Source organism: Orcinus orca, chromosome 3 (assembly GCF_937001465.1).
Source record: "Orcinus orca chromosome 3, mOrcOrc1.1, whole genome shotgun sequence".
NCBI classification, from domain to species: domain Eukaryota; kingdom Metazoa; phylum Chordata; class Mammalia; order Artiodactyla; family Delphinidae; genus Orcinus; species Orcinus orca.
Window position 1 is genome coordinate 28893119 of NC_064561.1, and position 26616 is coordinate 28919734.

Sequence of the window (26616 nt, forward strand, 5' to 3'; positions counted from 1 at the left end):
TTATGCCTTTTTCCTCTCTGCTCAGCACAGAGTGGGTTGAACTGGACAGTTGGCAGAGGACAAGGCTTGACATGTCCTTTTGGGGCTTTCACACTGTGACTGACTTAGTCAGCTCATAAACCAAGAGTAAGCTCTGACATCGAGTCAGCAGGACAGGAGGTTCCAGGGATGGCAGAGTCTCTGCCCTCAAGAGGCTTATAATTGTAAATTATAAAGACAGTGTTCTCCAACTGCTCAACTCCTGGGAATTTATAAGCCCTTCCACAGACATTACCTCATTTTATCTTTCCAGGGAAGGTGGGAAGATCAGACTAAGACAGATGCAATGAACTGCAGTGACAGAACAGGCCAAAATTAAGTATTAAATTGTGTCTTGATGAACTGTAAGAGGCCTTGCCATTCAGAGGAGAGGCAGAGCTGTATGGAAGCTGGAGGACTCAAGAAAAACTTGACAGAGGAAGTGGCCAGTCAACTGGGGCCTCGAGGGCAGAGTAGGTAATAACGATGACAGTTAAAATTTAACAAGCTACTACTATGTACCAGGTCCTCTGTTAGGTGCTCTACATGCATTTTCTCACCTAATTTTCACAATGCAACTAGGAAGTACGTACTGTTAATGTCCCACTATTATGGATGGGGAATTGGAATCTCTGAAAGGCCAAGGAGATTGTGGGTGGTAGAGGAACGAGGCTTGAAACCCAGAGCCTGAGCACTTAACCACCGTGCTATGCTTCCTACAGCATTTGGGTTGGTGTTTCCTGAAGGTCTACTGGAGACTGGAGGATGGGCAGTAGCAGGTCTGGCCAACCTCCAGACCAAACCCAACAAAACATCCTGTTCTTGCTGTTTAGAGATCAATGATGGTACCATGATGTCATTCATACATTCAATTAATTAAGTTATTCAATATATATCTACTAGGCCCCATATGTAAGGCTCTGTGCTAGCTACGGGGCACTTAGCAGTGGACAAGGCAAGTCTCTGTGCTCATGGACTTCTAAAGTGGGGAGCCAGACATGAGCAAGCAAAAACAAAATGATCAAGGTCATGTCTGATAGTGATAAGTGCTCTGAAGATAAGTCAGTAAGCGTGACTCAGGGCAGGAGTGCTGCTGTGTCTCAGGTGGTCTGGAAAGGCCTCCTTCAGGACATGACATCCTTTGCTTGGGCAAAACCCTGAGCTGTGAGAAGGAGCTGGCCATGGTAAGATATGGAGGAGAAATGTTCTAAGCTGGGAAAAGCAAGTGCAAAGGCCCTGAGGTGGAAAAGAGCTTGGCATAGAGCATGTGAGCAAAAGGGAGCCTGGCAGAGATGAAATGAGAGAAGTAGTCAGGGGACAGCTCGTGTGGGGCCTCATGGGTCATGGGAGGGATTGTGTAATTTGTTCTAAGTGGATTGGGAGAGCCATTTGAGATGACTGTACGCAGGACAATGGCGTGATCCAATGCATGTTTTATGATCACCGTTTCCCATATGGAGGATGATCTGTTGGGGGGAATAGAGGATGCAGGGAGATTGCTTAGGATTCACTGAGTGTCCAGGTGAGCAATGTTGGTGCCTTGAATGGAGGTGGAAGGAATGGAGATGGAGAGAAGTGATCAGACTTAGGGTCGGGCGGGAGAGCTGACCAGACCTGCAGATGGACTGGGTGTAAAATATGGGAGAGAACAATCCTTTCTGGTAGCTAGGGTTTCCACGGAGAGAGGAAGGGCAGGGACCAATTACCTTTCCTTTGTCAAAGTAGCCTATGATGATCTCATAGAGCGTCTCCTTCAGCTGTCGGTGGGTCTGGGGGTGCTGCTGGCCTGTCTGCATGACCTGCGATGCACACTGTTCATCTGACCACTGCGGAGAGAGGACACACACAGTCACCTGAGGCAGGTGTCTCCCCTACTGCTGAGGAGTGGGAGGAAGCCCTGCAAACACCCCTGCCGGCCTCCTTGTCACCCTGAGTGTCAATCAGAGAGATGCTGGTCTGCAGTTTCCACGGGAAGCGCCTCCTCATTGCTGTGGAGTTACACTTATTTGACTCTCCATTGGCTCATGTGTATGGCTTGTAGGATTTTTCTCTGAAACCCTGCAAGACATGGTCTCAGCACTTCAAAAGCCAAAGGAAATCTTACAGACTTTGTCCTGCTCCAGCAGCACTTTCAAGAGAAGAAAAACAGCTCACAGGGCATGCTAATGATTTACAGTTGATGTTTGGATGTTACATAAAACAGTTTGAATGTTATGTAAAACTGCAAGACGTATCTCGGGTGTTGTTGTTGCTGCTGAATGTGAGGGTCACTAGAAACCTTATGTGACCAGACAAAGCAGTGCAGAAAAGTAACCTGCCAGGTTAAGAGTTTGGGGACACAGAGCAGAACAAAATGTATTTGGCTAATTCTTTTCCTTTTTCACTCTTCAACTTGCTGTGAGGGCTCCATGGGGATCCCAGCATGAATCCCCTCTACTGGAAAGGCAGTACCTTGAGAAGCCAGGTGTGGAGAAGGAGTGTATAGGCAGCCTCTGTGTAATTGTCACAGTCCAGGTGAAGGTCGCGGAGTTTGTACAGGTACCTGTTTGGGGAAATATGCTAAATCACCAGGTGCAATAATAAGCAGGCAGGTGGTAGGGCCAGGCCAGAAAGAACAACTGAGTCACAAGGGAGTCCTCCATTCCCTCTATCCAGACTCGCATGGGTGACAATGATAGCACCTAGCACTCGTGGGCCATTGAGTGTATGACGGGAACCATGCTAAGTATTTTGAATGCCTCAGATCATTTAATCTGTCTGACAATCGTGTAAAATAGGTCCATCGAGACTTCTCATTTACAGATAAGAAAATTCTGGCCTGGAGAAGTTAGGTAACATTCCAGCCAGTATTCAACTTGATACTGAAGACTCTGCCCAGTGCAATACAACAAGGGAAATCAGGCAAGGAGAAATAAATAGCTTGTCAGAGGTCATGTGCTAATGAATGAAGAACTGGAACGTGATCCCAGTCTAACTGCCTTCAGAGCCTATGCCCTAATCATTGTACAACTCCAAGGGCATGGACGAGCCACAGCACTGTAAAGGGCAACTCCTACCCTCTCTTCAATGCTCTCTAGATGTAAAGGAACTGAATTTTCTGATAAGCAAAGGAAGTGGACCAGGGGCTAGAGACTGGATATTCACGTGGAGGCCTGGAGCCATCAGCAGAGAGAACCTACTATTCAACTGTAATCACATTCCCATCTCCCACCCTTTTCCAATGAGACAATCCAGTTCTGAATCCTAGAATGAGTCTACAGTTGAAAGGTGTTAAGAACAGGACAAGAACAAAGGAAGGGAGCTTAGGTCAATTACCTGATACATAGTAAGTATTAAGGGGCAGTGAATTCACTTCTCTGTGCCTTAGTTTGCTCATCTGTAAAATGGCAGTGCTCAGAGAACCTACCTATAGAGTTGCTGGGCCTATAAAGGGACAAGCAGATCGTGTATAAAAGGCTCTGTGAATGACAGCCTGCACCGCTGCTCATAAATGTGAGTATGCACCGAAAGCGATTAGCCCGTAGCCAGTGCTGAGCAGTGACAGCCATTATCTACTATCACTGTGAACCACGTTCTTCTACAAAACATTCCCTCCTGCCACTGCTGGAAACAGAATCCAGAGCCAAAAAACCCCCACTGCTTTGGTGACTTGCACGTCATCAGGAGCATTTATTTAAACTCAGCTCTTAGTAATTGGTGAAGGGAAGATGCTGTGATGTGATGCCCTTGGTCCTTCCTCCAAGAGGAAAGGTGCTGTCTGTAACCATGCCAATATTCTGCCTTGGCTATCTAACTACAGGGAACAAAGGGCTTCTCAAGCATCTGTACTCAAAGCAAGTCTCAATGCTCAGGCTTAGATTCCTTTTATAAGAAAGCTTTCTGCTTAGAATGTCACCCAAGGAGGAGCTAGAGCTGAATGTCCCTGGCTACATAAAACATGGCCAGAGGGCCAAATGGAGGCTGCCTGAACTCAGGGTAGGGACTGCCGAAGATTTTAAGGGGAAGAAAGTTCAATTAGTGGTTTCTGATAACTAATGAGCTAGTGACCTTTTGCTCATTTATTTATTCAATCAGCAAAGCTGTACTGAGCACACAGGCTGTACCAGGCATTACAGATAAATGGTGGCAAAAGCAGATGCCACTCTCAGGGTTTGGGATTTATAATTTAGGAAAAGGGACAGGCATCAATCAAATAATCAAATAAGTAATTGCAAAAATACAGCTGTGATCAATGCTCTGAAGGAGAGGTCTATGGTACTACGAGAGCAGGACTCATCCAGGTAGGGCTTCTAGAAAGGTTCCCCTAGTGTGACAGTTGGGCTGGGATCCCAAGGTAAGAGGATGAGTAGAGGAGCATCCAAGAGAGATTCTTCATTCATTTATTCATTCTACTAATGGGTGCTTTATATATTATATCAATTCATCCTCCCAACAATTCTTTTATAGGTAAGAAAACTGAGACCTACACTCGAGTAGATAGAGCTAGAAATAGACAGAACCAGGTTTTGATAGCAGCTATTTCTGCCTCTACAGTCACTCCTGCTGCCCTAACTTTCTGCTGATCAATAGAGCTTTCAGGGAAACTCCACGTGGCGTGTGTGTAAGGAGTGTTGAGCCTGCGGTCAACCTTTAAAAACCCCTGCGTAGATGGTCAAATCCTGTCTTATCTCCACCTGCCTGGCCTTGGTCTCTTAGATTCCTGATGACTGGGTCCAAAAAATTTGAAGAGAGTAGTCAGAGGGAGAGCTTCCCTGCTGCTTTCAACTCCTTAATTGGCCAAGGCACCCCCTCCTATCCTTTGTCAACTCAAGGGTTTGGTGATCAACTACAGAGCCCAATGGAAGACACCCTGATGGGCCCGACTAGGGATTTGAATGCAAACAGATGCCAGGTGGGCAGCTTGAGTGAGGTGGATGGGATGAAGTTCAATGGGGAATGGAAACGATGTCATGACCAGAGCACTCCTGCCCCCGTCTAAAGGGGCCACTACCGCCTAGCCTAGGCAGTGGTCGTCAGGACAGGATGAGGGCCCAGTGTTGCCATACCTTCTGAGTTTTTCAGAAGAGGGAAATTTTGATTTTTATGTAACATCTCTAGAGTTTTAAAATTTGGCAACCAATTAAAAATGTTTTTAAATACTATGCCTGCCAAATAGGACAGATTTTCATACTATATCCTGTTTACAATGTCTGGTTTAGGCAAATGTGGTCTTCCTAGATTACTATAGGATTCACATCTCCAAAACTTATGGAAATCTGGGATTCCCCATCTGTGTTTCTAAAATGGGAAGAAAAGAAAAGATGTTGGGGGAGAGAACCATGTGCCAGGCACTCTACCTGTAGCATCTCATTTAATCCTCAGAACAGAACGGAAACATTCTACATGGGGAAACCTCAGCCCGAAGACACTGAGTGATTTATCCAGGGTCACAGAGGAAAACAGGTAAAGCCTCCCAGGCCCTTTGGATCCAAAGCCCCATGCCACTACAATAAGTCACGTCTAGTGATGTTATAAATACTAACCAAGCTCAGGACAACCTATGGAATTATCTTTTTTCCAAATGATAGTTCTTATTTCTGGAATAATGCTAAACTAAGTACCTAAAAATACTTGCAGTATTTTGCAGAGTGAATTTGGACTTGGAGTCTCCGGTCTTTGATAGAATGTGTCAAAAGCCTTGAAAGGGCCTTGGTCGTTAACCCTTACAGTCAACGCCACTTTGCAGGCTTTTGTCTCATAAGGAGATGCATAAAGATATATGTATGTCCAAGAATTTTGTCATTGTGCTATTTATGATAGAAGAAAGTTGGAAACAACCTAAATATTCAACAACATAGGATTGGCTATATAAATTATGGTGTATTCTGGAAAGGGAATTTTATAGTTTCATTAAAAATTAAGTTGAAATACTTCTGTTGACATGGAATTCTTGTCAAGCAAAGAATAAATTATGAGCAATATGATCTCATTTTTGCAGAAACTAGGCATGCATAGAATTTGATCTATATATAAACATAAATATAAAAAGGTCTGGGAATATGTACAGATTATGGGAGTTTATTTCATTTTTTGTTTTGCTTGTCTGTATTTTATGAGGTTTTTTTGGTAATAAGTATGTATTATTTTTGTAATGAGTAAAAGTACCAATAAAAAAAACTTTGGAGGAAAAAAATGAGATCCTGAGACACACTGGCAAGGGAGTTCTTTGCTCCAGCCGAATGTCCCCCCAAAATCCTTCACATGATGTTCAAATACATATCTCTTAGATGCCTACAAAGAAGCGGGCATCATACATCTTGGTATTTTTTTCCCTTCAGAGCTGGGCTGGCGGATGTTCTAACTACCAACCCTGGACTAGGGCTCCGCATGCCAATCTTGTAACAAACGCAAGTGCAATTCACCAGCTCAATCCACAGCAAAACAGCATGGCAGGTCAGAGAACTCCAAGTGGATTTGGGGGGCTGATTGTAGGAGATGGAAGGAGTTGAATCTGGGGAGATGGATAGGAATCAGAACAAAGAGGGTCTGAGTGTCAACAAGATATGCTTAAACTCTATGCTGAAGGCAGCGGGGAGCCATCGATGGATTGAGCAGGAGAGTGACACAGCAGGCCTGGGTTTTAGAAAACAAAAATCTTACCTTATGTACATCTCTTCCCGATTATTATCTTTGTAGAAATTCTAGATAAGGGAGGAAAAACAGTGATGAGGTTTTTTCTTTGCAGAGCCGCAGGGGTGGAAGGCAATGTGATGAAGATGAGAGGAAATTGCTATGTACTACCTGGGAGAGATGGGAGCAAGAAATTTACTTTCCTGAATGCATCAAACAGCTCATTCTGCCTTGAAAGTCACTTCCCTGATCCTTAGACTATGAAGGGACAGAGGAAGTATCTCAGCCGTCACATCGGGGGGTGCAATCCAGCTACTGGCTGCCCTGAGGGATGCCAAGATTGAGGCTGTTTACTTTGACAAAGTCTACTACGAAAGGCAGCCCAGCTTGATCTTTGAAAGCCCAGACCCTGCACTCAGGCAGAACTGAGTTGGAATCAGAGTAATAGCAATAGAGTAACAGTAATCACAACAGATGCCAGTGATGATAACAGATCATAACTTCTGATAGTGCAGAACTATCAGAAGTTATGCTGAGATTCCACAGTCAAAAACATTTAAGCCTGGCAATACCTATTCCAGCTCAGGGCTCATGTAGACCAGTAGTTGTCCTGGAATCCTGTGCATTTTAAAACAAGTCCTTACAGATTTTGAGCCAGGAGGTCGGGACCCGATCCTTGAGCCACACTTTGAGAAAACCCAGGTTTAATTCAATGCATCCATGTGCACCTGAGGCTCCGAGAGGGCGAGGTGATGTGTTCCAGGTGTTCCAGAGCATAGTCAGTGGGTGGCAGAGCCATATTAGACCTCCAGACACACCCACCCCATCCTGTTCTTCTCCCTGATATCATGTTTAAGCCACACACCAAAATCTAGCAGAGTCTAACTGCTTATAGACCTGCCTGTCCCAACTTTCTCCCAGGTCATATTCTGACAGTTGAAGGTCAGTTTCTTCAACCAACTTCTACCTCTCCAAAGAGAGAAACTGCTGAACTCCTGGAAAACCCCTCTTCCTGGTGCTCTTTATGTAAATTGGGCCTTGTGGAGTCATTAGCAATGAATTCCTTTCTGCTGTAATCAGGAGTTTTAAACTCCCCTTAGCATTTCAGAAAATCAATGGCAATATCTGGGCTGTTTAAAAAGAGTCCACTTAGGGAACCTAGAAAAATGGTACAGATGAACCGGTTTGCAGGGCAGACATTGAGGAGACACAGATGTAGAGAACAAACATACGGACACCAAGCGGGGAAAGTGGCAGGGGGTGGTGGTGGTGGTGTGATGAATTGGGAGATTGGGATTGACATGTATACACCAATATGTATAAAATGGATCACTAATGAGAACCTGCTGTATAAAAAAATAAAATTCAAAAAAATAAATAATAATACACTTTAACATAATGTTGCTGAATTGTAATGACTTCAGCATTCATTACAGATATGTTAGTCATTTTCAAATCACTGAAGAGGAAGTGTATTTTAACTACAGAATTAAAAAAAAAAAGAGTCCACTTAGGGTAAACAGAAGACACACAACAGAACTATGGGGACAGGATTTATATTTCTGGAACACTGGCAATGGCAGGGGGGATTGATGTGATAGATGCCACGTGGTCTTTTGGTCAACTTTATTCATTTTAACCACTTTAGGGTGGGCTGGCATGGTGAGTATGAAGCACTGTGGCTGCTACTAGCTGTCTCATAACCACATCACAGTACATCTGAAGGGAGACTATCTGGGAGCTGGCCAATGAGGTTGTGTGGTACAGGGGTGAAGAGTCTGGGTTTGGGACTAGCTGCTCTGGTTAGCCTATCCCATAGTAATTGTCTATAAATACTAGTTATCAGTATTACTTCGTTCTGTGAGAGAAGGAAACAAACACACAGTGAGCATTTAACCATGGGTCAGGACTGCGCAACCTATGAAATAGGTACTATTATTTTCACCATGGAACAGATAAAAAAACTAAACCTTCAGAAAACTTTCTTGATTTGTGTAGTCTATTAATTACCAGAGGTAGGATGAGAACCCACAGCCTATGTGACTCTAAAACTCATACTCTTAACTTCTTTATGCTGCCACCTTCCTTCTTTGTGTGTTAAATGCTAAAGGAAATACTGTCACCCCCTGACAGCTGCAGGGGATTGGTCCCAGGACCCCCAAAGACACCAAAGTCTGAGAATGCTCAAGTGCCTTAAATACAATGGTGTAGAATTTGCATATAACCTACGCACATCCATATACTTTAAATCACCTCTAGATTACTTATAATTACTTAAACAATGTAAATGGTATGTAAAGAGCTGTAAATCCAATGTAAATGCTATGTAAATAGTGGCCAGCATGAGGCAAATTCAAGTTTTGCTTTTTGGAACTTTGTGGAATTTTTTTTCCTGATTATTTTCAATCTGTAGTTGGATCAGCAAATGCCGAACCCTTGGATAGGGAGAGCCAACTATAGTCATTCCCATTTCATATGTATGATAAACTGAGGCACAGGGGACGTGAAATGATTGACTTCAAGATGCAGAGCTAGCGGATGTCAGGGAAAGGACACTCTCACGTTTGTCTGATTTCTAGAGCCCTTAGTGCTGCTTCCCTATCCAGAGCCATAGTGGAACCCAAAGCCAGACCTGCTCCCAAGACTCCGATCTGACCCAAAATGGGGAGAGCCGCGCACATACCAGCAGGTTCACGGTGCAGCTCATGCGGTTGTCTTTGCTCTCGTCCGTCATCACGCCCCGGTAATCCAGCAGCTTCTCCAGGAGGCCTTTGACCAGGTTCACAAAGTTCTCCACGGACTTGGAGATAGTTGGGTGTTCTGCAGCACACTCCATCAGGCTGCGGCACAGACGGGAGGGCGGTGAGCTCGAGGCCAAGGGAGAAAGAGCGTGCTCGGGGTTGGGGGTCGGGGGCGGGGCTGCGAGTTGGGGGCGGGGCTCGTCCAAGTTCCCCTGGTTCATTGGCTCATTTTGTTCCTTTATTCAATCACTTAACTCATTTATACGCTTATTTGCCCATATGGTGTAGAAAGTAACTTTTTCCCCACCATCAAAATGAGAAAAAATAAAAATAAATTTCTACTGAGGGCAATGGTGTGGAGAAATGGTCACCTTTACAGACCCACATTGGGAGTAAATCAGTACAACTTTTTGGGGCAGCAATTTTCACAATATCTGTAAAAATTGTCAAAGTACATATCCTTTGATCCAATAATTCTACTTTGGGGAATCTATTTTACAGAAATAATCCCAGAAGTATGTAAGGATATATTTACAGTACGTACAAATTGTGTCTAATAGTGAAATAGTTGGAACTATCTTAAATGTCCAATTAAAGCATATTCACAAAATGTGACTATGAAGTCATTAAAAAGTATGAGATCAATATGTTTTGAAACAAAAAGCTCTGTAAAATGTATAGTTGAGAAAAGTGAGTCTCAGAACAATACTTATGTTCTATTTAACCAACTTGCAAAGAACCTACCACGTCCCAGGCATTATTCTAAACGTCTTATAAATTTTACCTCATTTAATCTCCCATCACAGTCTCATGAAATAAGATGTTTGCAGATGGGGAAATTAATGCACAGAGAGGTCAACTAACTTGCCCAAGGTCACACAGTTGGTAAATAACAACAGTCTGGCTCCAGCATCTGCTCTCAACCACCAAATGCTATATGTGAGTGGAAGTTCATGTCTACTTTTTAAAATTTTATTTTATTTATTTATTTATTTTTGGCTGTGTTGGGTCTTCATTGCTGCATTCAGGCTTTCTCTAGTTGTGGCGAGCAGGGGCTTCTCTTGTTGTGGAGCACGGGCTCTAGGCGAGCAGGCTTCAGTAGTTGTGGCTCACGGGCTCTAGAGCACAGGCTCAGTAGTTGCTCCATGGCATGTGGGATCTTCCCAGACCAGGGATCGAACCCGTGTCCCCTGCATTGGCAGGCGGATTCTTAACCACTGCACCACCAGGGAAGTCCCTGTGTGTCTACTTTTATGTGTCTCTGTGTGTTTATGAATGTGACAGATATGGTCAGGAAGGATAAACACCAAACTAAATGCACGTTGCTTCTGAAAAGGGGTCTAGGTGGGGGAATAGAGGAGGACAATGTTCATTTGTCAACTGAAATGTGCATATCGTATTTGAACAATTTACAACATTTGTTGTAATAATAATATTCTAAATTTTAAAAACAAAAATTAAAATAGTGACATTCCTTAAGTACCTATCAGTTGCTAGGCACTATTCCAGGCATTGCGTAGGGCGGGGATGGGGAGAAAGATATTAAAAAAAAAAAAAAGAAATATAAAAAGAATCATGCCTACCCTCAAGCAGCCCACAGGAGAGGTAGGGAGAGACAGATGGATTAAAATTTTGGTTAATGACTACTTCTTAATCACTTATTCTCCACCAGACATTGTCTAATCACTTTTTCTAAAGAAATGATCACAGTCATTATGGTAAGTAAAAATTATTCCCCTCATTTTGCAGATGAGGTAATCAAGGCCCAGAGAAGTTAAATGTCCTTCCCAGCATCATTCTGATAGTCAGTGGTGACCTTGGGAATCAAGACAATCACGGGTCAGTATTTTCCGCAGAGAAACACTGTGGTGTGTTCTCAGGCATCTTGAGTAGACAAGCATTTCCCAGGCTACGTCTGTTTCTGCCTACTCTGCCCATAGCAGTTTATAAGTCCCAAGAGCTCCTAAGAGGGGGAAGGTGAGGAAGGCAAGGGCTCTGGAGGGTCATTCTGCCCAGAAGCCAAGCCATGCTGCAAGGACGCGATGTCTCAAACTGTGGCTGTGATCAGACAAATCCATCTTCGCCATGAGAGAAGCACCTGTTCCCGGCTCTCAAGGAGAGATGGAAATTGCCCTGTGATTTAGGCCTGCCTGGCTCAGTCATCAGCTGTGCCTAACTCCTTCTGGGATGGTCACTTCCAGCCTTGCCTTCCGTCTTAATGACAATGCAATGAAACTTTGTCCCCGTGTTTGGGGTGTGATTTCTCACAGCCTCCCAGTAGAAGGCATCTGAGGGCCTGAGCATGGCCAGACCAGTGGCTCTCTGCCCTGGTCGCATGGCAGAATCACAAGGGGAGCTTTTCCAAAGCTCAATCTCCACTCTAGGTCAATGTCTTTGTATCTCTGGGGATGGGAGCCAGGAAGCAGTATTTTATTTTTTCAGTCAATATTAAGAACAATTGGCTTTGTCTGCTGCTTTGCAGACTTCAGTGTGCTTGGGAATCACCTGGGCACTGCGTTCATTGATTCTGATTCAGCAGGTTTGGGGTAAGGCCTGAGATTCTACATTTTAACAAGCTCCCAGGTGATGCTATATGGTTGGTCCTTTGAGAAGCAAGTGTTTAGAAAAACAAAGTCTTGGCTTTCTTAATCCATTTTTTAGCCATAAGGTAAGAAAAGTGCTCATATGGTCTAGGGTGGGAGAGGTAGATGGGCAGATTGGTTTGAAATCACCCATCCGTCCACCATCTATCTATCTATCTATCTGTGCACTCAACGTGTACTCTTCTGGGAACTAGGGATTCAGAGATCTCAGAGCTAGCAATTCACTGACCTCCAGGAGTTCACCATCTAGCAGTGGAAGTGGATATAGAAATAAAAGCTAACTGTAATACACGATACTACCATTTATTGAGTGCCTGTGTTCCAGATGTTGTGCTAAGCTGGTTTTACTGATTATCCTGTTTAACACTCACATAATCTTCTTGAGGTGGGCATTGTTGTCACCCTCAATTTGTAGGCTAGGCTCGAGGCGTGTGGGGCTGAGTTCTAATCTCCATCCTGCCAAGCTGCCAAGGTCCTCTCCTTTGAGCCCAACAATGGAATGGAAGTGGCAACGATAAAGAGCTAGGAGACTCTCGAAGCGATGCAATAGTCCCTCACTCGGTGGAAGGAGGGATGGCAGAACACTGGCCACTCCGCATCTATGCTCCTGCCTTGGTGGGGGCTGGAGGGAGCTCACACCTCCCTCGAATAGACCTGCATCCAGTATGGGAGGCCTTCAGAGGGAGGGAGTCCTGACCCACACCTTTGTCAGTGCCTATGGAACTGGACTTTTCACTTATTCCTTTAAAAACTATGTATTTTGTGCTTCTTATGACAGGTCCCCTTTCAACTGAACTGGTCAGAGTGGGATCTGGGCCCCAGAACACACCTTCTCTGTCCCTTTCAGGCTTCCAGCCCCCGTGCCACTTTTAGAAATATTCCCAGGCAGATGGAATACAGGAGGGTAGAATGTGTCTCATTACTCCATTCAGTATGGGACTCTCACTTTAAGACAGATGTGGACTAATGCGGGTGGGCTCCAAGGAGAGCGCTAAGGATGGGGAGGGGCGGGATGCTGTGTAAGGCTGTGCACTGCATGAGAGCACATGAATACTGACATGCAGCACCACTTCATGCCCTCACCCTTGTGCCTCGATGCAGGGCTCCAGCTGCCACCAGAAGGGAAGCCTTGCTCGATTCACAAAAACACCATCCAGTTACCAAGCCACGTGCCCACAGAACTGTGTCTGCCCAGAGTGGGCCCTATGTATCAGTGGAGGCCCTGAATGAGGGGCTGGGAAGAAGGGTTAGAGGAGCTGAGCTTCACTAGTCTGGAAGAGGAATGATGGGTAGGCTCATGGCTTCAAATAATCACATCGATATCCACCTGATCAATGATAATAATAACTACTATTTCCAGATTACCTACAAGGTGTCACAAACTGTGCTAAGCACTTTTCACGATGTGTCTTGTTTCTTCTCAATAAAAACTCTAGGAGTTGGATGGTATTTTTATCCCCAATTTGCAGATAAGGAAACTGAGGCTCAGAAAGTCAAAAGGAAGGAAGGTGCAGGGACTTGGCCCCTGGGTGTTCTGATGGGGTCCTGACTCTTCAGGTTGGTCTTGATTAGTTTTGCAAAAATCATTCACGCCTCTGTTTCAGGAGGAAAATAATGAGCTGTTTTTTAATTTCCTTGATCTCTAAGGACTCCTTTTATAAATAATCGCTCAGGAAGGATTTGAAAATCCTGCTGATCATCTGAAGACTGGCCGCAGGGCCTCATCCGCTTATAAAAATGGAAACTGCCAGCGCCAGCCCTGGTCTCACTTCTGGTCAATATTTAGATGATTCCTTTCTTGCGCTTTAAGAAAAACATTAACTCAGGCACAATGTCATCTCCCCACTGGACAATCAGTCTCGATACCTACCCGAGGAGCAGATGATGGGTTGCTCCGCTAGCCCAGTGGCCTTTGCTTTCTAGGTGTTTAGTGATGGCTGTGCACAGTGACAGGAGGGGGCGAGGGCAGCTGGGATGGTGCTGCCTGGGACTCAACTCTGTCCACGGGGCTCTGCCCGCTGGGCAGGGGAGAGAGGGTCATTGTGAGGGTCAGAGCAAGACCTTCAGTCTGCTTTTGTTGTTAAAGTTAAAATATTCCAAGAGGACTGGGGAAAGAATTCAAGATCAGATATATATCAGAGAATCATACAAATCAGGGAATCTACAATTAAGAGGGAATCTGGGGGCTTCCCTGGTGGCGCAGTGGTTCAGAGTCCGCCTGCTGATGTGGGGGACGCGGGTTCGTGCCCCGGTCCGGGAGGATCCCACGTGCCACGGAGCGGCTGGGCCCGTGGGCCATGGCCGCTGGGCCTGCGCGTCCGGAGCCTGTGCTCCGCAACGGGAGAGGTCACAACAGTGAGAGGCCCGCGTACCGCAAAAAGAAAAAAAGGGAATTTGGGATGTGTGAGTCACATTCCTGAACCTTGGGAGAAGTCCTCACTCTTATCATGGTGTCAGAGATAGAAACTGGGAGTTAGGTGAGGGATCAAAGGACATTTCCTGAGCTTCTACCTGCTGTGTGCACAAGTTTTATAGTTATTCACTCTTCAGTATAACCATAGGAGGCTTATCATCCCCATTTTACAGCTGGGCACACTGAAGCCAACGATGGTGCATGATTGTTCCAAAGTGGTGCAGCTGCTAAGTGCTGGAATCAAGATGGAAATCCAGTGACTTCCTCCAACGATACACTAATGGGCAATAAGCCCATGAAAAGATGCTCAACATCATTAGCCATGTAGGAAATGCCAACTGAAGTGACGATGAGATTTCATTTCACACTGATTATAGGATGGCTATAATCAGTAAGATGGATACTAACAAGTGCTCAGAAGGATGTGGAGAAATTGGAAGCCTTGTACATTGCTGGTAGGAAGGTAACTGGTATAGTCACTTTGGAAAACAGTCTGATGCTTCCTCAAAAGGTTACATACAGAGTTGCCATATGACCCAGCAATTCCACTCCTAGTTATACACCCAAGAGGACTGTAAACATGTGTCCACACAAAAATCTGTATATGAACGCTCAAAGTAGCATCATTCCTGATAGCCCCAAATGGAGACAGTCTAAAAATCCAACCGCTGATGAATGAATAAACAAAATGGGGTGTTTCCAAACAGTGAAATATTATTCGGCAATAAAAAGAAGTGAAATACGGACACGTGTTACACCATGGGTGAACCCTGAGCACATGTTATGAGAAAGAAGCCAGTCACAAAGGACCATGTATCGTATGATTCTATTTGTATGTAATGTCCAGGATAGACACATCCGTAGAAACCCCAGAGAAGGGGAGGGGGTGATGGCTAAGGGGTATGGGCTTTCTTTCGGGAGGTAACAAAAATGTTCTACAATTGACTGTGGTAATGGTTGCACAGCTCTGTGAATATACTGAAAGCCACTGAATTGTACACTTTAGGTGAACTGTATCGTATGTGAGTTACATCTCAGTGAGCTGTTAAAACAACACAGTGTCCTGAGTCCAAGGCCAGTGCTCCTGGGTGCTACCCACTGCCCACTGCCTCACCAGGCCTGTGCGCTGGAGTCCAGCAGAGCTGGGTTCAGTCCCAGCTTGTCCACTTGACTAGCTTGGCCTAGTTTCCTCGGACAAGACATTTCCCCGAGCTTTGGGGGCCACCTATGTGAAATGGGATCAAACAGAGAAAACGCAACTAAATGAGACAATACAGGGAGAGCACTTAGCGTGGGTTCCATAAATGTTGGTTGTGACCAATATCTGTCAAAGATTGAGAAAGAAAAAAGGAAAAGACAGCAAAAATTATTCCACAGCTAAGAGATAACAAGAGTGAACATTTTGGTGGATTATTTCCCTCTCCAACACAGCAAAGTTTCTTTTTATCTGACCTGTCCCATCGATATCAAAGAAACAGCCACTGCAGAGAGAGATGTGAGATTTCTTCCAAAAATGGAGCCTCTCCCATACCCATGAGCCTATCTCCAGGGGAGGACAGAGCCACTGGAGCCCCCTGGAGTCCTAAGCCCTCTGGCCTCGGGCCCACCTTCCCGGCTCCTCCCATGCTGGGCACTGAACTTACATCGACTCCAGCAGCTGCATGTACTGCTCGTCCCCTCGGCCCCCTTCCACCTCGTGGTCCAGCTTGAGGATGATTTCATTTTCAAACTGAAGAAGCAGGAGATGAAAATCAACAATAACATTAGAAGGCTGAATACTGAAATTAGTCAATTCATTTTTTTAACCAAAGCTTAGAGAGCATATATCATCCCCCAGGTTCAGTGCTGAGCACTGGGAATGCAAAATGGAACAGGATACTACATTTGCCTTTTAGCAGTTCCCGGAGAGTGGAGAAGAGCCATAGATGGTAAGTGCTGGAGCAGAGAGATGGGCATAGGAGAGAGAGAGAGGAGAGTCTACAGGGAAGGCTCACAGCCCATGTCATTTGACCTTGTTCTCAAGTTTATCTTGAAATTTTGCAGGAGAATGGAAAGAGAAAGGGCATTCCTAGCAGAGGGTATAACATGTGCAAAGGCACTGAGGGATGTGACAGAGCACTGATCTTCAGAGAATGGCATGTTGTCATGAACAGCTATTATTTCTGCCTGCCTAGCATTCCTTTCTCTATACTTTGGTAATCACATCAACCCTAATTTCAGTTTGTGAGACTCAGGTGGGCTGACCATACCTCCCCAGCTCTAGGTGTGGGTACATGACACAGGCGAAGCTCCTGGTCAGTATCTTTCATTATCTAGACCCTACAATTAAGGCCCAGATCAAGCCAGTGAGACTGAAATCTGAGGTTTTGTTGACACTCTTAGGAAAAAGAAGTCTTTCTGCTTAACTTGATGATGGAAGGTTTTAAGCCCGGGGCTGCTGGAAAGGACCACAATGAAAGAGGCTGTGGGCTTCCCTGGTGGCGCAGTGGTTGAGAGTCCGCCTGCCCATGCAGGGGACACGGGTTCGTGCCCCAGCCCGGGAAGATCCCACATGACGTGGAGCGGCTGCACCCGTGAGCCATGGCTGCTGAGCCTGCGCGTCCGGAGCCTGTGCTCCGCAGCGGGAGAGGCCACAACAGTGAGAGGCCCATGTACCGCAAAAAAGAAAGAGGCTGCCTGAGAATGACACCAATGTAGTGGAAAGCAGAGAGGAAGGGATGGAGAGAGACTGAAACCTCGTGCCATTTTTGAGCTCCTGAATCCAGCCATAACTGAAGCTGTCATATTTATATGAATTAATGCCTCAGAGAGTCAAGTCTGGTGACAACTGTAATGGTCAGAGATCAGACTAGCTAAGTGACCTGAAAGTAAGTATGCACCTACACACCAAATCTTGTAACACTGAAGCCAGAGAGTATTTTGTCTTCCTACTTTCAATGTCAAGAAGCATTTCACCCAGTTGAGTTGAACATTCTGAAGAGCCATTTGTTGTCTCTCTTACATGGCTGTAATGCAAAAATGGTTTGTATACTGTTTTAATATCATGCCTTGATGAGTCCATCCAAATCATGCAGTCCACCCATCTCCCTTCTTACCAGTAGACAAGAAACTGGCACTTAGAGAAGGGAGGGAGGTTCTCGGCAAAGCTCAACAAGGTCCAGGGAGCCCTTGGGCGCTCCTGGATCCTAACTCAGCCCCTTTACCCTCAGTCCTCACAATAACTCCATGAGGTCTGGAAGTCAAGGATCACCTTGAAATGCTATAATGCATGAAAAACAGCCAGCCCCTGCTTAGCACCACCCTCAGTAAGTGTCAGTTATTATTACAGATGAAATAGAGGCCCAGAGAGTTTAAGTGGCTTGTCTGAAGTCTCAGATGAATGGCAGAGACATTCTGGCAGGCTCTTTCCAGTGCACAAAGGATCAAGCCCAGTCGAGTTGGCTGGAATCTTTCGGTGACGGAAGGCAGAGACCAGATTCACTTTCCCTCTGCTTCACATATCATCCGTGGGGCCGTTGCTCCCTCACTTTTGTGGGCTAAGGGCCAAAGGTAAGGACCAGAAGCTTGTGCTGACACAGCTTGTGCTGAGAGAGAATTTCCTGTGAGTTTCCACGGTTGAGGAAGATTTATGGAAGGAGATACACAGGCCTGGAAAGATGGGTAGGATTGTGATAAATAGGAAAAGGAAAGGCATTCTATGTGTGTGTGTGTCGGGGGGGCGGATGGACTGAGCAAAGGTGTGGAGCTTGGAACATGGAGAAAAATGAGGAGAGCGTTCAGCTGGAGCAGAGAGTTCAAGCAAGAAAGGATGGAAATCAGAACGGAGACCTAGACAGAGGCCAATATGGCGAGGGTCTGGGCTGCCACTCTACACATGAATCATGCCCCTTACGTGATGCATTTTGTTAAGCATTTTGTTAAGCATGTCAAGCGTCATCCAAAGTCGGGGACTGGGGGCTAGCACGATTAGACGTGTATACTGTGTCAAGCCTAGGGCAGGAAGAAATATAGCCAAGGGACGACAAGAGTAGGTGCTGACGTTAGGCCACGGTTGGGGTAAATGAGCACTGGCTTTCAATGTCTCCTCCATCCCCTCCACCATCTTGGGAAAGCTAGTAGGTCTTTCTAATCCTCAGTGTCATAGTTTATGTCAGGGCTCAGTAGACATTTTCTTTAAGGGCCAGACAGTAAATATTTTAGGCGTCGTGGGTCAGTCTCTGTCACAACGACTCACCTCTGCTGTTACAGCGCCAAATCAGCCGCAGCCAACACAAAAACAAATGGGCGTGACTCCAGTCCAGTAAAACTTTATTTACAAAAACAGGTGGCAGGACAGAGTCGGCCTGGGGCCATAGCTTGTTGATTCTGATCAATATTATAGGAATAACAGTGGTACCTACCTCGTGGGGTAGTTGGGAGGGCTGGGGAAATTTTATTTCTAAAGCACTAGGGGAGTGCGTAGGCTCAAGTACGTACTGGGTTTGCTTGTCATCTTATGATTGCTGCTAATGTTATTGTTATTACTGCTGAATGTTACTGGAAAGCAGTTCTCGGGGGAGAAAACCAGCTTTTTTGTCTAAATTGTTCAATGGTAAATGCTGGCACGATTCCTCCTCATGAGATGAACTTTCCTTTAGAGCCAAGAAGTGGATGGGCTAAATAAGCACTTGTCTCAGGGTCACAAAAGAGCCCACAGGGAGGGAAATTACAGGGTTCCAGGAATGTGCAGAGCTGAGGACGCCAGCCATGCCTGAACCCTCCGGAGCGCGTTAGAGAGGGAAGGCCTCAGTCAAGCATGTCCCAGGGTAGACTCTGGCCCTTTGGGCTGCCGGGGCCAGTGCTGTGCTCTGCTCAGGAGTGGCTATGACCACAGGGTTTGACAACAAACAGGCTTAGTTTGAGTCGTGCTTTGACTGTTTTCCCCACCATGTGATGTTGGGCAAGTTAATAAGCCTTTCTGAGGCTCAGTTTTCTCATCTATTGAATGGAAATTTAAAACAGCACCGGCTTTATAGTGCTGTGGCGAGAAGTTAATGGGAAAACACATGTGAAAGGCCTGGCCTGGCGCTTAGCACATAGTAAGTGCTTCATATTTGGTAGCAATCATCATCACGACATTGTTGACACTGTCCTCTTCATTAGCATCATATTACAACAGTCAAGGGAAATGGATATCATCAGCCTCATTTATAAATCAGGAAACAGGCAACGTGGGACCTTTGTCTTGGGTTTCAAAGGATGGATGGGCTTGACTTAGGGTACTCCCAAGGGTCCCATACACTCCCAAACACACACTACGTTACGTCAGCATGACAGGCCTTACCCCCGGACACTGTCACTATGCAGAGCTTAGGGCGCAGCTCTGGCTTCTCCAAACTAATCCCATTTCATCCACACTACAAGACTGCGTCACATCACTGACTCCCTCCCCAACCCCTGCAAGATGGATATTTGTTAAGGAGCATCCTCAGGTTACTTTCACAAAAGTTACATGCCGCAGGGCCCAATAGCCATCTGAAACACTCAGGAAAACGGGGGTGAGCTCTAGGAGTCCAGACCTCCTGCTGCAGCAGAATGACATCACGTGGGCCTCACATTTGCATCATGCCTTCCCTGCACTGTTTCCTCTGCCTCTCTTGACTGCTTTAGAACCTCTTGGCTATTTTCATCATCTTGTTTGCCTAGAACATTTTTTTGATAGGAGCCGGGCCCCTCCGAAGTGTGAAATTTAGGGATCAAGAGCTCTTCCTCAGCTACCTTCAAAGGTAAAGTGCTGGGCTTCCCTGGTGGCGCAGTGGTTGAGAATCTACCTGCCAATGCAGGGGACACGGGTTCGAGCCCTGGTCTGGGAAGATCCCACATGCCGCGGAGCAGCTGGCCCCATGAGCCACAATTACTGAGCCTGCGCATCTGGAGCCTGTGCTCCGCAACAAGAGAGGCCGCGATAGTGAGAGGCCCGCGCACCGCGATGAGGAGTGGCCCCCGCTTGCCACAACTAGAGAAAGCCCTCGCACAGAAAAGAAGACCCAACACGGTCAAAAATAAATTAAAAAATAAATAAAATTTTTAAAAAAAAAGGCAAAATTCCTTTAAAAAAAAAAAGGTAAAGTGCTGACTATGACACGGGAGGGGGCAGAGATAGTGTGACAGGCCAGAAACTGGCACCAGGAAGTCAGCCTGTGGTCTCCTTTGTTAACTAAATGCTGGCTGTCCTGGGGCGGGTGGAAGCCGACACGGGAGGAAGCTGGAGGAGAGTGTCATGTGAGGAGGGACGCCGATGCAAGTTACGCCGATGCAAGTTGGTGCGGCTTCCTAATTTTCTTTGAGTTATCTCATCTCTTCCTGTTTCATTTCATCACCCATGGAGCTTGAGTCTGGGAACCTATGATGGTATCATGATACACATTTTATGGATGAAAAACTGAGACTGAGAAAGGTTAACTAACGTACCCAAATTTATTCAGCTGATAAGCAGCAAGTCTATCTGACTCCAAAGCACAGTGTCCAGAAGACAGTAGGTGCTCAGTACATATTTAGTGAATTGATTTGCACTTTTCCACATTATGTTCTAAGCCATTTGAATCACCAATTCACTCCATGCCAACACTCAGTCTCAGTGGAATCTGCCAAACTGGTATCTTTGTCCATTAATTCATTCAACAAGCAATCATTGAGTTCCTGCTGTGTTCCAGGCACTGTTTTAAGTGCTGCTGTCAAATGCTATTATCTCTTCCTTCTCTGAGAAAGGGATTCTCTCTGGATCTCCTGCCTGCTGAGAGCTCAGAGCCTCCTGCTGATTAGTACCTAATCCTGTTCTACAATCTGCCTCATAGGTAACCTCCCTACTTCCTCTCGACATCCCAGGACCTCCATTCCTTCCCACCAACATCATCTAGAAAGCCCACAGTCCCTCCCTCCACAAAGACTTGGCCAGCAAGACAGCTGGTCTACCCAGCCTCCTATGGGGTTACTCAGGCAGTGGTCAGCCACCCTCATTATCCTACATTATAAAAACATTTACTGAAATGTTCCTCTCTGTACCAAGGCAGTGGTGGGATGGAGGTCTAAATGCCTCCGTTCATACTGAGAACGTTGACATGGTTCACGTCACATTCCCGTCAGGCACTTGACAGGTGCTGGGAGTTCAGGCCTGAGGGAACCGCTTTGGCCCTCAAAGAGGAGCTCACAGTCTTGTGATGGAGGCAGACCTATGAGCAGGTTGTCATGCTATGGGGCACAGGTGACATGCCTGAGCTCCACGCAGGTAGGACTAGATGCATTTCACTTTAACTGGGGCATGGCCACGCCAGCCACAGCGTGGCCAACTCAAGGCCCCTCTTGCTGTCCACAGCCCCACCACGGGAATCATGGAGTGTACCAGGGACATGAAATCCAGTCCCAGTTAAAGACAGAGACGGTCTGGGGTGAAGTGATGTACTCCTGAGGGGTAACGGCTGTCAGTCAAATGCATCGGGCATTTAATTGGGGCTAGAGGGGGAGGGAGGGAAATCTGGTGATGAGGTTGCATAAGAAACTTATAGCAGAGAGACTGCCCTGGAGCCTCCTTCTCCCCACCCCAGCCACTCAGAGTCTACCCTCTTCCTGTCCCAGTTCCGTCCATGCTCATCCTGCTGGAACAAATCTTGGTCTCTTGCATCCAGATGCTACACTGCCCCAAGAAGCAGGAAAGGCTTTCCCAACATGTGAGGCCTCAGCTGAAGGAGGACTAGGATTCTTCAGGCGAAGAAAGCAAAGGAAGAGCCCAGCAAAGGGATGACCGCAAAGGAACTACACGACATTGGGTATCAGGCCAGAGGGCCTGGTGTGAGCCAGGAGCAAAGGCCCTGCTAAGTTCTCCTGTGAGCTCTGCTATTTCCATTAAAACCCACATGTTAGAAAGGGAACCCTGTCATCTTCTGGGCACGTGGTTCTTCCCTTATCTCATTGTTTGGCATCGTGCACTAATACCAGCTTGCACACGAGGCCTGCTGGGTCTCAAACCCCGGTTCTGCGGTTCATTCTGGATCTGGCCATCAGGGCAGCTTGGGGCTCATGGGGGCCTTGTTTCCTCCCTTTCCTGGGGACACCGTCCATGGCTGCTTACTCCGAACCAAGCGGTAACACCTGGATCTGCTCATCCCACAGCTGGGCTCCCACCAAGCATGCAGCTTGCGTTCATGTGGGAAGCTGCCCCATTAGTCAGCCTGACTGTCCCATCCCTTTCGATAAGGTAGCAATGAAGAGAAGCAACTGGGGAAGGAGCTAACGATGAACACATGCCTGGAGCGAGGAGCCCGGGGATGACCCCATTCATGGGAAATAGGTGGGTGCATGCCACACGGATGCCTCAATAAGGGAATCCATTAGGGCAGGAAAATTACACGACAGGCAAGCCTCGGAAGACATGAGGCCACCAAACACAACTGTCAGGTTGTAATCCAGAAAGGACCTGGGTGCGCTTCTCCTTCAGACATTGTATACCATCAGTACTGGGAGTGTATCTTTTGCACACCTGCTCCCAGGACATCTTCTGAGCCAGCTGGTGCCCATACCATTGCGGGAAGTGCTGATCTGAGGGGAAGCACGATGCCCTTCATCCCATGTACTGTGCCCTTCACAGGTTCCCAAGCTTCACAGACTTTTCCTCCCCCTTAAAAGGCAGCAGATTCCAGACAACCATCAAACACTCGATCCAGGGCTGCGGCTTCTACTCCCCCACCCCAGCTGGTTGGATATGGTGTCTTTCTCCATCTGAACTCCTCACCAGATTTCTTTACAGGCTCCTTGCAGGGGGGCAGCTGGTCACCAGCCTTCCTGGGACTAGAGAGCTCCCACCAGTCCCTGGGCGGGGAGCGCACCCTCTCACACTGAGATCATCACAGCTAACTAGTCTCTTTCCTCTTAGAACCACCTTTCCCAAAGTGATTGGCACATCCAATAGATGTTTCTTCAAGAAATAAATTTGAGAAATTCAACAGGTCTGTTTACTGTGGAACAGCTCAGTGCCTTGGCTACGTTAATGTGCACTGGAAGTCTCCAACAGGGATTATGGCATGCAGGGGCTTCCCAAGGTATTTAACCTCGAAACCCTCTCCCACAGAGCATCTGGTGGGATTAGAGCTCCACGGAACATTTCTTGAGAAGGCACTGCTTGAAAGGATGCCACTCGTTCTTTCATTCAGCCAGCACTTACTGCGATGAGGCCAGTGGCTGGATGGTGCAGTGGGCACAGCCTGGGCTTGGGATTGTGGTGATCTGTGTGTTGCAACCTCTGCTCTGCCTCTTTCTTGATGTGTGACTTCGGGTAAGTGACTTCACCTCTCTAAGCCTCAGAACTTCCATCTTAAAATTGGGTGGTAATGCTGCCTACCTCACAGGGTTGTAATGAAAAGTTCATCCCATGAACTACTGTATGGAAGTTATTTACAGTGCTTGACACAGAGTAAACGCCCAGTTAATGGCAGTCATTGTCACCATCATCGTCATCACTTTAACGACATGAAGATGAGGAAGATGCAGAAATGAGTTTAGTGCAAGGCAGTGTATAATAAGGATACCTCAGACAGCTGGAATGACGTAGGAATAGAGGGCAAAGATCTCTTAAAGGATGAGCGTTGGAGTGGGCTTTGCAGGATTGGTAGGAGTGTAGACGATGTTGGCAGGAAGGACTGTGAATGTGGCAGGGAACCCGAGGAAGAGGAAACATGAAGGAGGATGCTCACCAAGGCAACGCAATTCAGGTGAGCTGGTGGGGGTGGGGGGTGGGGGTTGCCTGGAGGTGAGGTGGGAGGAAGGAGTTGGAGGAAATGGCTGGAACATTTGATGGAAGGCCAGAGCAAGGAGGGCCTGGAATGCAGGAGACAGGGTTTGGGCTTTATTTGGTGAGGATTAGAGAACCAGTGAACAATGGGAGGGGAAGGTCTGCAAGGATTTTAAGGAAAAGCACTTTGGAATCTGCTGCCTTTTAGAAGGCACTTAGATACCTGTTTTAAGGAAAACTGTTTGGCGGCCAGACGTGGTATAGAATGAGAGGCAGAAATGCGGCAAGGCCGGAGAGAGGGCACGGAGCCCAGTTAGGCGGAGCACCAGGTGAGAAGGGGGCTGAGCGGACAGGAGGGCGAGACCTGGAGGTACTGCTAAGGCAAACTTGGCAGGACTTAGACACACCTTCCTAAACTGGGAGTGACTACTGAACGTTGCCAGGAACCTGTTGTAGAAACCAGTGCTTATTCCACTGGCAGAAGCATCTGGAGTGACTGGGCCCAGAAAACGGTCCTTATCCTTCCAGTTTGACAGGATTTTCAATGCTTGGTCAGTGGCCCTCGCGTTTGACACAGGTGGCTCACTCCCTACATGCTGGGGAAAGCCTCCCATTCCATCCCCGCGGCGGGTCTGCGGGGCCTCCCTACGTATGGGCCTTGGGCTCTACTTGCTGTCAACCCTGACGCGTGGCCAAGTCTGACACCTGGCGGGGTAGGCTCTCTCAGCTATTCAGATCTTCCGAGTCATCCCAGAAGCAGAAGTGCTGGACAGAGGTGGGTGTCCCGTTGGGGCAGGTGGGAGGGAGGGGGCCTTTGGACACACCTTGAGGGGGCTCTTCGGTACAGAAATAGAATCCTTACTATTTCCTGTTGAGAAAGGGACCACGCTGATACACAGCAAGAAAGTGCATTTTAATCTCGGCCTCGGGCAGGAAAGTGTGATAGAATACCGACCAAATCTGATCTGCCAGCTCATTCAGGGTACCAGAATAAAAGTCCCCAGCCTACCGTCAAGCCTCTGAATGAGGTCCAGGCAGATGGAGCAAGGATATCATTATGGAAAAATGGGCTGGGGATTAGGGATGCTGGCATGAGTTTCCAGCCTCAGTTTTCACCTTTTTGAAATCCCCGCTCCTTTGATATTCACACAGCATCATGTCGAAGAAGATTGGGATGGTGGCTTTCCGGAGCTCAGCCTCAGGGATAAGTGTCATCTCTAATATAGGTCCCACCATGCCTGGGATGAAGCAGATTTTGTTCTGGCCTGAAAGAGAAGAGGGACATGGACCCATGAGACAGTTTTCATGATGCACAGGTTCTCAGACCATGCCTGGGGAAAGAAAAAAAGGGAGGCAAGATTGTAAAAGCAATAGTTAACACTGATATAGTTGTTTACCGGGATCCAGGCACCATTTTGGACACTTTACGTACATCCACTCTTGTAGGAGACATGTGCATCTTCCAAAACAAGCTCCGTTGTTAAGGATAATAACCCAGGCGTGTGGAAAGCATGTCGCTGTTTATAAGGGTTTTCACCTGCATCATCTCCTTTGCAAATAGGGCCCTAACGGAATATGCTAGTGATGGCAAATCAGAGGGATACTTGAAATTATGTCTGTCTGCAACACAAGCCATGTTTCTGAGATTTGGAAAACATGCTTTTACCAACTGTTTCATGAAAACAAGAAAAGCAAACTTTGCTGCCAGGAACCTGCTATAAAAGTATGGTCAGTGTAATAGCGGGAGTTAAAACATCACTGATGGTCAGAGAAACTACAAGTTCTTGTTTCTTCAGCCTCATTTCAAGACATTCCCACGTCCCCTCCCCTGGCTCTTGGCATCCTTGCCACACTGGCCTGGTTCCACTGTCACAAGCTCACCTTGTTTCCTCACTGCCAGACCCGTGCACACACGGCTCCTTTGTTGGTAATATTTTTCCCTGCCTTTTCCCCAACATCTGCCCATTACCACCTGGCTTCTCATGGATGGATGGGCTGAGAAAAGCCCTACTGCATGCCCACCCCACTGCCAGCTATGTCAGATACTGCACTGGCTGGTGGTCTGTCTTCTTAGTCAACTTGGCAATGATGGCTTCATTTGATAAACGTCTGCCTCCCCCCACAGAGAGCTTTGTGAGAGTAGAGGTCATGTCTGTTCTTATTGTTGTATCTGTAGCACTGAGCATAGAACATATTAGATCCTCAGTAAATGTCTGCTGAATGAGGAAATAAATTTGTCTAGCTCCTACACTCACTGGCTATGTGACTTGGATATGTGTCTTATAAAAATGCAATCACAATGCCCACCTGTTGAGAAGACCATGTGAAAATACGTCTGTGTATACTTAGCCCAGAGCCCGGGAGAATCAGCACCGAGAGGGAGGGGTAGCGTGGCCCAGTGGTTAAGGGCACCGATTCTGGATGCAGATTGCCTGAATTATGTAAATGGATTCTGCCATCAACTAGCTATGT

The 26616-nt window shown here is 46.7% G+C and overlaps 1 protein-coding gene across 2 annotated transcripts in view; it reads right to left on the reverse strand.

Moving 5' to 3' along the window:
* The window catches only part of DOCK2 (dedicator of cytokinesis 2), a 409352-nt gene that overhangs the window by 36255 nt on the left and 346481 nt on the right, over positions 1 to 26616 (reverse strand). For both annotated transcript variants that reach the window (XM_033432052.2, XM_033432051.2), the window contains exons 33-38: positions 25261 to 25409; positions 16028 to 16113; positions 9311 to 9467; positions 6658 to 6698; positions 2470 to 2560; positions 1725 to 1844 (exon numbers count right to left, since the gene is read on the reverse strand). In XM_033432052.2, coding sequence (XP_033287943.1) covers positions 1725 to 1844; positions 2470 to 2560; positions 6658 to 6698; positions 9311 to 9467; positions 16028 to 16113; positions 25261 to 25409 — 644 coding nt within the window. The remainder of the gene's footprint in view (positions 1 to 1724; positions 1845 to 2469; positions 2561 to 6657; positions 6699 to 9310; positions 9468 to 16027; positions 16114 to 25260; positions 25410 to 26616) is intronic.